At 33.1% G+C, this 12,178-nt stretch overlaps 1 protein-coding gene across 1 annotated transcript; it reads right to left on the bottom strand.

The window, feature by feature from the left end:
- Nucleotides 1-9,791: 9,791 nt before the first annotated feature.
- LOC21389401 (zinc finger Ran-binding domain-containing protein 2) lies at nt 9,792-11,482 on the bottom strand. Its single transcript, XM_010102640.2, has 4 exons — nt 11,429-11,482; nt 10,735-11,045; nt 10,042-10,112; nt 9,792-9,865 (listed from the first exon to the last, which is right to left on the bottom strand). The coding sequence occupies exons 2-4, from the start codon at nt 11,031-11,033 to the stop codon at nt 9,852-9,854; spliced, it is 384 nt and encodes a 127-aa protein (XP_010100942.2). The 5' UTR covers nt 11,034-11,045; nt 11,429-11,482; the 3' UTR covers nt 9,792-9,851.
- Nucleotides 11,483-12,178: the final 696 nt, after the last annotated feature.

Genomic DNA, 12,178 nt, shown 5'->3' with positions numbered 1-12,178 from the left:
TGTTAGGAATTATGTTATTTTCTTATATTGTTATTTCCTTTTTATGTTATAAATTGTGATTTCATAGAAACATGAGTTAGCATATTGTTTTTGGATTCGAGTTGCAAGATATGTGAATTTTGATGGTCATATTGATGTTTCTAGTTCGCTTTGCCATGAGAAGTTTTATAGAATGTGTAATTTGAATGTTTTAGGAACATGTCTTAGGGCTGGTTAAAGTATACATATGGTTGGAATTAATTTTATATTTAACGAATTTATTTTGGTATTTCGGAGTTTACTGTGTTGGAATTTTCTAGCTAATATGATTTGAGTTTAAAACTGTGTTTGAGAGATCAAAGGAACTCCGTTTTTAACAAATAAGGTGTCTTTAGAAAGATCTTGATGTCTATTTTCATTTGGCATCAGTTTCAGATCGGTTTGAATTTTTTATGATTTGTTATGAATTTTTAAAGAGATAAAGATCAGGCTGCCAATTTTTGTAAGATTTGGAAAATTGGTGTAATTATTGGGATTTTATATGTCTTGATGTTAATGAATGGTGAGAAGGGTATATTAGATGTTGTTTTAACATGGTCAATGTATTTGATGAGTTATTAAGGCTTTTTAGTAATCTTATTTATGATTTATGACATGAATGGTTCTAGAGGCGAGCACCCGAGGACCTCATTCGTCGCGTCACCGTTGTGAAATTTTAAAAGGATAAGTAAGGTGCTCATGTAAGTACACTCTCACCTGCAACATGAATTGAAGAATTGAGAAGTATATGATTTTGATGATTATGATGATGTTATGAAGCCTTTAATATTTCATATGATGACATTTTGAAGAAAAATGTATATATGTATTTTTATGTTTTTAAATGGCGTTGTACACCCTTGATGGTGACCGGTGAGCGGTCTTATAGCCATAATGGGTATGGGATTTGCTACTCCATGCTTTATGTGGCTAGCGCACTATGGTGGTACAACGTGGGACCCAATATATGATGGATTTTAAAGTTTAAATGTGTTCAAAAGTAATTATTCTCATGACGATGTTTATTGTTAATGAATAAAAAATGTTCATTTAAATTTGTGATAATTAAGTGTCTTACTATGCTCTTACTTATATAAGTTATTTCATGTTGCAGACAATCTAAAGGGTAAGATGTAGCTATGGAGAATCTTGGAGTAGATGCGAGCGGTGCGTGATAGGAAAACGGGAGAAACGATCATTGAATGAAAGTGCTTAATGTTAAACAAAGTTTTTAAATTTTTATTTTTATTGTTTTGGAACTTTAGTTTATGGTGGTTTTAATTTGAAGAATACTTAAGGTCTTTTTTTTTAGTTTATTTTACGGTATGGATTTTTATAAATGAGTTGAACCTAAAGATTATTTTTCTTTGATGAGGTTTAAAATTTTTAAAATTATAATGTAAAAAAAAGAAATTTAAGATTTCTTCAAGTCATTCAAAGTAAAGTGTTTCAAGCTTAACTATTTTTCGCTTTTTTTTAGAGGTAAATGTTTGAAAGTTAAGATAATTGTAACGGTCCATGAAGGGTCGTTACATAGCTCCACCTAAAACTATAGTCTCAGTCAACTTATTCAAGTTTTTCACTTTTTTACTCTTCATGACTACTAAATCACCTCGGTTGACTTGCCTAAAACCACCATTCGCATAGTACTCACAACCCAAAGTGTCAAAAGCTCCTAGAGAAATCAAACTTCTCCTTAGTTAAGGAACATGCCTAACATTTGTCAATATCCTCACAACTCCATCAAACATCTTCACCCTTACAGTACCAATTCCAACAAGTTCAGCACTAGAATCATTGGACGTCAACAAAGTACCGGCATCATAGGGCTTATAAGAATCAAACCACTCCTTTTATGAGCACATATGGTGTAACACCCCCAACGCTAAACTGGTTTAAGGCCGAATTTAGCGAGGTGGTGCTACTTAAAGCATACTTTCTATACTTAAAATAATGTCATTTTTAAGATGCGGAAATTTGTGGTTGAAGTCATCACAAAATTTTCATAAAGGTTTTTTTTTTGAACAAAATAAGTCAGTTCGAAAATGATTACAACCACAAATCTTAGACATTAAACAGTTATTCAAAAGCGACATAGTAACAAAAAAAACAAACATTTTAGGCCCATCTATTGTTTAGAAGTACATATAAGCAAGATGCCAGATGTAGGACTTGGAGTAATCAGCCAACCTTAGAAATCATTTTTTTTTACTCTTCGGTAACAACAACATTATCTGCATCACAAGGTAAAACTAATGAGAAAAAACTCAATAAGTAGATTTCAAATAAAATAAGTATCTAAAATCTCTGTGGCTGAAATCTCTTTGTTAAACATTGTTCATAAACTTTTATATTTATTCTTAGTTTAGGTATAATACAGAACTTCAGTTCCAAGTAAGCCTCTCTATACAGGACCATCTCTAATTTTGACCAATTCTCTTCTCTTAAACACCAAGCGGGATCTCTTTCTCTTACGATCAACAAGAGACTTCCCACTAGTATTTTTCTCTAGTTATCTCAAAGAGACAGTTTCTCTAATTTGGGGCACCGGTCCCTCGCACCCCTGCATACCCAGCCTCTCATCCATATACCATACCATAAAACCTCTTAAAACCTAAAAACATAATAAGCAAATATCATAATCTCTTTCAAAATAATTAATCATGAATACTCTTTGAACATAATCATATAAGAATTTCATAAGAGAATAAACTTGCATAAATCACAATTCTGAACAAGTTATGTCAAATAGGTCTTGTGATGCAGTTTTGAAAATGTTTGAACTCTACTTACCAGAATTTCGATCACCACTTTGCAAGCACAAACTAGCTGGTTGTGGGGAGCCTTCAATGTGCTGATTAACCTTTAAAACCCATAACTTTCAAAAATCACATTCATATTATCATTTAACAAAACATATAACTACGCATTGTTACGAAAATAATAATAACAAATTCATCAAAACTCAAAATATTATGAGACCAAAGGCAAATAAAAGTAGACTCAAAACCCTCCTTTTAGAACTACTACATCATAGGTTTCAGATTTTTCAAACTAACGAAAAACAGCCTGAAATCTAGATTGACGTATAATCTCGTCAGGAAAATGACAGCTTATCACAGTACAATGAGGAGTGCTTCTAAGTGTGCTATACGTCGACAACACCCGAGCCTGTCTCTCTGCCTTCAGTTGGTATATCAAGTGCTGCTCAAATGTACCTTATCTGTTATATGTTTGTGTTTGTATATATGCATTATGGAAATCTCATTCTAAGATTGTGGCTGAAATTTGATATATTGTGGAGCTAGTACATTTATAAGGCCCCAGCACAGTAAATATAAAATGTTACATTGTGTTCCTGTGAACAACTTGAATACAACTTTTTGATATAGCAAGCAGAGGCAGAGCCTTCATAACAGTCCCTGGCCCTACGAACCTCTGATTGAATACCATAAACGAGAGGGCCAAAGGATCTTTTTTCGCAATTTCCTCTTACTGAAACTGAGAGAAAAAAGAAGAGTTGATGGTTCGTTACAGTGTTTTCTCCCATAAAAAATACACGTAAATCGAAAATAGTTCTAATTTCATGATTCTAATCCAACAGAATATGACTCTATCAGTGTCATTATTGGGCATTTTAAACTTGAATTGGCACTATAAGAAAATGAGTATATTTGACGCAATCCAAAATTTGTAATCCTTATTTAAACCTTAAGGTTCCTACTATTGACATTTCTTGTTTCTTTTTCCCTCTTCTTTTAGGAAGTGTTACGTTTTGAATTACAATTTTTTAAAACATTTAGTTTTAAAACGTGCTCTGCACGTGTTATCGTGTTTGAGTCTCTTAAGTAGCTTATTATTTACTATCTAATGAGAAATTTATTTATATAACCATTTAAGTTTTGTTGAGTTTATTTTAAAAATAATTTTATAACTTTTCTTGGAACAAAACTCCGTTTTGATTTTCAACATAGTAAAAGGGATCTACATAGTTATAAATTAAAAAGAAAAGATTTACCGTAGAAAAACTAAAGAGAAAACTACTTAGGATATATATGACAAAATAGTATTATAGGGGACTGTAAAAGGAAAAAAAAAAAGACGTTTCAGTATAATAATTATTTATAAGGGTCACTTTTTAAAGATGAAGAGTCATTACCATTTTACAAATACGTTAAAGATGAATAAACTTTCCCAGTCAAAATATGTATTTTGGTTGGATATCACATGTGTATAGACAAGTGAAACATGCATGGAAGATATTTTACCGAGCAAATTGGATAAAAATTAGTTTTAAGTAATATGTATGAAAAATTGTAGTTGACTGAGTCATATAGAAAAAAAAAATGTTTAAATAGCCTAATATTAAGAAAAATTACCTTATCAGGAAAAACCAAAATAAGAAACAAAAAAACGAGAAAAAAAGAAGTAGAGGAAAAACAAAAAAGGAAAAAGTTGAAATAAAAGAATAAGAAGCTTTTGCCACATGGAGAAAAATGGTGACTAAAAAGTCTAAAATCCACTTTATCTCTTTTATGTGCGTGTATATATTAATAAAGGAAGTGCAATTGTGGAGAACAGTTGTGGCATCAAAACCTACGTGAAAAATGTAGCAAAAGAGTGAAAATGCACAAATTTGATGTCAATTGCCACATCATTTGATAACCAAAATTTGATAAAAATAATTTGATTCCATAAAATTATTCACGAGATTTAATTGGCCATTGATTTGTTTCAAGTTTGTACAGTTAATCATGCTATTAGTTCTTCTTCTTTTTTTTTACCAAAAAAAAAAAAAAAAAAAAAACCAGTAGTGATTATTTGGTGGTTCTGTTTCATTGTTTTATAAACCCTACTTTCACGAAGTTCATTTAAAAGTTATTGAACACCAAATATAGAAAATTGCTGAATAAGCATTTGACAATCTCTAGATTATTTATTTATTTATTTATTTATTTTTGCTTTCTTCTTTTTTGGTTAAAAATATGCCTAAAACTGTTTCCGGAGTGGGCAAGAAGTAGAATGTCCTCTCTCCGTTTATAGTAGCTAGTTTTCGCCTACATAGGAGGTTTACAAGTTGTAAGATATTTATCTAAACTTTAATTTTTTCTAAGGTATATTTTGACATTGTCCCACCTAAACATGAGAAGTTACTCTTAATTTTTAATTGTGACAAATTACCTTAAATATAGCAAAGTACTGCAAAAGTGCCTCTAAATGATAGGCTGTTAAAATTTCCTCACACATGTTACATGCTGCTCATTGGGAATAGTGAAATTTTAGATGAGGATCACATCACGTTATGTTCTGTGCCTGCGAGCATTTCCTTCTAGCAACATTTTATTAAATCCAGAAAATAATTTTGTACAATTAAAATTTAGAAGAAAGCTTGTTAAAAGAAATATATAATAAATATTCAAGGGACAAAATGTCAAAAAGCCATTTATATGTTAACTGTCTTCATTTTTTGGTCTCAAAAGCTTATAGATTAACTGCTCCTCTAATGGAGTAAAAATATAATCCTCCAACCAACCTTATGAATGATAGATATAAAGTTGCTTTCCTTGAGGTGAGATTGACATTGTCTTCAGACTTTACAAGAATACAATGAACTTTGCGTTAAAATGCTGTCGTTTTTAAGAATAGTGAGATCCGGTTTGGGCTGTTTTTATCTAGCAAAGTTGCCCAATTGCTTCTAGATTCAAGCTCTTTGCCATGCTTTTGGTTGTTTGCAAAAATAATAAACAATTCATTCATCTGCTTTTCTTTGCCATCCAAAACATGGTATATATTTTATAATCATCCCAAAAATTGGCTGCAACAATAAAGCCAACTTTGGACTATGCTCAAAGAAATAAATAAATAAAAGGCTACCTAGTCAAATCATGTGGTCCAATTGATTCACTTATACTTGGGTTTGACTGGTCCCCTAAATAAAAAATAGAAAACAAACGATTTAGTATGAAAATAAAACATTACTTTGGGGGAGGGGGGGAGGATGGGGCTGGCTGCTGGGGTTCGGGGTCAAGATGAAAATGTCCACTTTTCGGACATATCTTTATCTTTATCTTTACTATATTATTACAGAAAAATAAATTTCTCTCTCAATATTTACAAAACGTTTCGCACGTAAGAAGCAGGTGCAAAACATTTCGCAAGGAGTTTCGCAAGGGATTTCTTCCCCCTTCATGAAGCAAAACTTATTTTTTGGGCTTTTTTTTTTTTTTAACTTTTTCAACCTCTTTTTTTTTTCCCTACCTTTTGCTTAAGCTCTTTTCCCCCTTTTATCTTTTTTTTTTTTTTCCTTTTTTTTGGACAATTTATATAATCGTTGTTTTAAATGAGCCCGTGTGCGTATTTTACTAGTAATTAAGAAAAACGATTTGGTATAAATTGTCCTCCTTGTTGATGAAAAGGGGGCTATTAGTGCCATTTTGTATCTTATCCTTTTTCGTGTATAGAAAAATTTTAGGGCTCAGTCTCACTCTCCTACTATAACTTTAGTGTCACCCACTCTATGTTAGAAATTTGGTGCACATGAAACACGTATTTGATACGCTTCTTTAAAGCGTTATTTGCCTCCTCTCAGTTGAGATTTGCTGTAAGTAAAAACTGAAAATTCATAGAAAGAAATTAAGAACACGGATTATCTGGGAAGGAGAGAGAGTGAGAATTACGAAAATTGTAATTAGGGTGAGTAAATTCGCATCCTCTGTATCTCTTTTATACATTTTGAACCACTCTTTCAGAGGATAACCTGCCTTTCCACGCCACTTGCGGCGCGCGCCACAAGGGTGTGTCTCTTAATACCTTCATAATTATTATGAAGTGTGGCTTTTTATGTAGTACTCAAAGCCTTGTGTCTTTCCTAAGTGGGACTATGAAATACTACACTCTTTTACTTGAACAACTCTTAACAATCTATTGACCGAACATGGACTTTAAAGTGGGGCTATAGAATATTAAATCTCGAACCTACTCTGAGAGCAGGAGAAGGAAAGGCTTTCTAACCGTTGCACCACCCTGTCAGTGGTGACCAAGATTGTACGATCCTTGCCATGACAAATGCATGATTTGCAGCAAATGCTTGAAGAAGACAAAAGTCTGCAAGTGAATAATATACACCAAATGCACCAACCCAAAGCAAATAAGAATTGCCTTTTTGACAGATACATACAAATTTTCTGGCCAAAATTCGCTAACAAATTCATGCCTGGTTGCATGAATCATATCAGTTCGTTGTCGTTAATTGGCAATTGGCTAATGGCTTATTGCACGCCACAGTATTTTGTAATTCTAGAAGCCTGAAAACGGTGTCTTTCTCGTAGCTCTTGTTTGACCAGAATATAAGTTATTGTTGATACAAACAAAACTAGTGGTTTATAAAAAAGATTTTTTTATTCTCTCTTTTTTCGGGGTTCTACAAGTGATCTTTAACGGGAATATTTGCTCCATATAAATTTTTCTCACTTTAGGACAACCAAAGGTAATGGCTATATGGCTAACCTTGTTGGCGTTATTATTTATCTAGTATATATATATTTACAGTGAGTCAGTGACAGAGAAGATGGGGAATATAATAAAGAAGGCCTTTGAAGACCTCTTTCATGTGTGAAGATACAGCTATATATCCTTATTCTGATTAATTCTTTATCAGTATTTTTGGTCCGTTGAGGTAATGTCTCAATATATAAACACGCATATATACAGTTGGCCTAATATCTGCATGTGTTGGAAACGTGTATTGCAAGCCCATGCAAAAAAACATATGTAACGTTGTCGTCAGTGATGCTATTTATTAACTTCAAACAAACTTCACTTGATGTTTTGGTTTATAAACCGGTAACAAATGTATGATTTCTTTTAGAACAAAGCTAGGAGCTCTAGTGGTGATAACCAGAACCCACTAATAAAATGTGACTCACTTTCTATTAGTTGTCATGTTTAGCACCTGTAGTTCGCCCAAGCAGTTTTCTTTCTTTTGGTTGTGATGCATAGATGAGAGTATTATATACACTTTGTTAACAATAATATTTATTAAACAAAACCTTGACAAACAAAGGGAGTGTAATTATAGGGGTTCGAACTCAAGACTACTATATGCTCTGATACCATATTAACTTACCAATTCTCTAAACAAAACTTAAGCCATAATTAGATTATAACTGGCCTTCTTCTTAACACAAAATCCACCTCATAACTATGATCATAAAGGCATATTTAGCAATTCTCCTATTATGATGGAATGAAAGTTTTATTATCATCAATTGAACTATGTGACACTTTCAATCTATACATGGTGGAACCCTAGTGTGACACGTGTTACTCTTAAGGTGATCTAACGCTATTATTGTGAAAGACCAAGACCAAGTGTTCTGCTATAAGTGCTTCTATATTCCGATGATGAGTGGGTGTGTGAAAACAAAACTATTGGAGAATTCTACTAGCATACTATATTGGCTTTTCATGATAAGATTTGTCATCCTGTTCTAGCACTATTATTGCAGAATGATATATGATTGAAAACAAGATAAAGTCCACTAAAACATTTTTTATATTTTGGATGATGGAGTGGAGGACATTACATATTCAGTCAGATCATAATAGTGTACAGGTTTTTGGGAACTTAGAATTTTCTTTTCTATCTAAAAATAGTTTGCACGGATGAGATAGCAAACTAGGACCCAAGGAAGTTTCATATAATATGCTACTCAATTTGGCACCTTTTTCTTGACTAAGATACGCAAATAAAAAAAAAATAAAAAATAAAAAAGAAGGCATTCAATATGTGCAGATGGCCCTGTTATGTGGACCCCATGTAATGTGGTTGGGGAACTAATTCACAAGAATTGGGCCATTTCTTAACATCTTCAAAGCATATATAGGCATAAAAAGTAGCTTATAAACAAGCATAGAATCTTTTAAAAGCGATGTAATGGAGTGTCGAAGGGAAACCATAACATTATTTTTAATGGTCACTTTTCAACCAATAATATGCTTAGAAGTGCATTTAAGTCAATGAAGTGATTCTAATATTTGTGTGTGTGTTTGTGTACTATTATCGAGTTCATATTTTAAAATGGAGTTTGTGTCCAATTTTGGCTTGCAAATGACATGTAATAATATTACTTGTAGTGCAATTATGCCCTCAAATGAAACGGAAAAAGCTATAGGGAAGGGTGAAAAGAGAGGAAAAAAAAAGAAAAAAAAAGTTGAGTTTGACTCACTTTGAACTTGGATATTGCATCTATGCTAGCTTTTGAAGACAGAGCATCTGGTTCTTATCTGAATAATTGTTCATTTCCTGGAGATCTGATGCTTAAAGGGATCGTAAATTATTGAGTTGAGAGATATAACCTGTCTTGTAAAGGGAACTCATTGAGATTCCTTGAATCTAAGATCTGTTTTTTTTTCCCCTATTATTGCTATCTTCAAATTTTCTGATGGTCTTAGCAACAATTAATATTAAGGTTGGACCACTTCATAGTAGTGTTCTATAATCTATGTTCCCTGCAAACATACAGAACTCTAGAGAGAGAAAGAGAGAGAGAGAGAGAGAGAGAGAGGTACTGCAAATATAGTACTTCATTAATGCAAAATAGAAAAGAAAATAAGGGATTTCAGAGGATTCATGTCAGAATTGCAACATAAAAACTAGAAACCCTTCCTAATTATGTAAAAAAAAAAAAAAAAAAAAAAAAAAAAAGGAAGCCTTCAACATGGATAAATCTAAGCTTATTGATCTCAGAAAAGGAGAGAGAAGGAAGCCATTGGTGAGAGAAAGGATGTCGTGAAGAGAAAATTGAAATATCTTTCAATTGTTCGTTTTCGTCTTATTCCGAGCCACCTGAAAATACAATCATTATTCTGTCACATAACTGCAGCAGAAAAACATAACATTCCCAAGATCACATATTAAACCTCTCTCACATACTAAAAGGAAAATAAAAAATTAAAAAAAAATTAAAAAATGAAAAAGAAAAAAAAAAAGTAATCATGATAATGATAAGCAGGAGTCCATACCATAATCCCTTGCCGTTTTGCATTTATAGCAAACTGTCCTGTTAGCATAGTTGTGTTCTCCACATCCAACTCTGAGCCATAGAAAAAACACTCACATTAAGCAACAAACCTAGGCCTAATACAGATGAAGTTGTATGCAGTAGTGTCTCTCTCTCTAAATTTTTTATGAATGTATTTACTACTGTAGATGTAACGGTTATCAATCCCTTGAGGCAAAAAGGATCAAGAAAGGGTAAACAGTATAGTACAAGATCGTCTGCGGAAAGTTAAAAGTGACGATTCATAAGTAATGACGTACATCTCCCACTGGTATAAACAGGAGAAAAACCAAGCTGATCTAGGCCGAAAGTGATAATATTGTTTATCAAGTTCTTGATATACACTAGAAATAAGATGTGACTAGAAAAGCATCATGTATTAAACATATTGACTTTGTTTAAAGTACTTTGTTTTAAATGGGAATCAATGCAACGAATGAATGAGAAATCTAGAGACAGTATATATGTGGAAAATCAATGCAGGCCGCCAATTCTTTTGAATTTTAAAATCCTACGTGCACTAGTTTGCTTCTCGAAGCTTATGAAATACTACTCTTCTAGGCTTCAAAAAATTTCAGCACCAACATTGGGCTCAAAATATATGTTTAAAAAGAACAAAACAGAAAGAATGTCATATGTCAATCAATTCACTCACCTAGTGCAAAACCAGTCACCGGTTTTCCACCCGGGCACACTGCAGCCATCGGAACCAATCATATTTTTCAAGGCACCGCAAATGTAGCATTGCGACCTGCTAGCGTAGTTGTGGGCCCCGCAGTTCATGGCATTGCAGTACCAATCGCCGGCCAAGACCTCAGTCCTGTTGTATGCGTATGTTGAGGGGTCAGGGCCGCCGTACTTGGGGTACTGGCAGCGCTGGCATTGATCCCTCTTTTTAAAATTCAAATGCTGGCATGCACCACACATCCAGTCTCCTGATCCCCAGCTCTGCATTTTGTCTTCTGCCTTGATTGTTCAACATGTCAAGCAACAAAAATCAGAAAAAGATGATAATATTATTGTTCTAAACTATTTGATGATCATGTCATGTTATTATAGGGGCCTAAAGAAAAGTCAAAGGCTAAATACCTAAGGTGTTATATTTATATAGTTGTATGTAATATAAATAACAACTTGATAGCTAGCCAACATAAAATAATGCCACATAGAAAAACAATGGAAAGCATGCCAGAATTGCACTATTACTATATAATAATAATAATAATACCCTTTTCTCTTGAAGATGAAGATTTTACTGTAACAAAAGCTTAATACAAGTTTCAAGCTTAGAAAACTATGATGGGGTAATGCAGAAAAGAACAGTAGAATTAAGAAGAGAAGAGTCTCACCTTAAGGGAAGTAAAGGGCTTGCTTGAAATTAAGAAGAACAGGGTTTGTAACAACAGTACTTGGTGGTTTGTGTTTGTTGTAGTAGAAGAACTTGTCAATGAGTTGGTGATCTTGTTGTTTGGGTTTGGAAGGTTTATATAGTTGTTCAAGGTCCTCATATGCGGGGTCCATGTTCCCTTTTTATTCCCTTCACCTGGCTCAGTCTCTCTCTCTCCTCTCTTAGTATGGAATCCTTATTCATTAGACGAGTATGTTTTTCTTAAAATATAGATTCTTTACTCAACTAGCTAGTTCTCTCCCTCTCTCTTTCTCTCTCTCTCTCTCTATATATATATATATATATTAATTAGAGGTGTTATCCTCTCTTTCTCTCTGTACGGATGGGAAGTAATTACTAGTTGAGTCTTGAGTTCATGCACAGAAATAAAATTCCACCCATGACCCATGCCCCTTTTCTTTACATGATTCCCCAATTCATTATTGCTAAAAAACAAACATTGGCAAGTATTCCAATGGTCACCCATATATCCAGTTTCAAAAGACCCTAAGAGAAAAAAAAAAAGAAAAAAGAAAAAAGAAAAAAAGGACTGCGAAGGTGATAGAAGGGGTAGCTAATATTTGAAAGAAAGCTAAAGAATAATGGCCCTCAACACCGCGTGAAAATCGTGGTGCCTTTGGTTCAAGCTAGCAACGTTGTTAAGATTAAAACATAAAAATGCTAAGTTATTAAACAATGGAAAAAAAAACAT

This window comes from Morus notabilis, unplaced genomic scaffold (assembly GCF_000414095.1).
Source record: "Morus notabilis unplaced genomic scaffold, ASM41409v2 Scaffold477, whole genome shotgun sequence".
Lineage (NCBI taxonomy): Eukaryota > Viridiplantae > Streptophyta > Magnoliopsida > Rosales > Moraceae > Morus > Morus notabilis.
The sequence above is the reverse complement of the archived record's forward strand: the minus strand, read 5'-3'. Positions and strand labels throughout refer to the sequence as shown.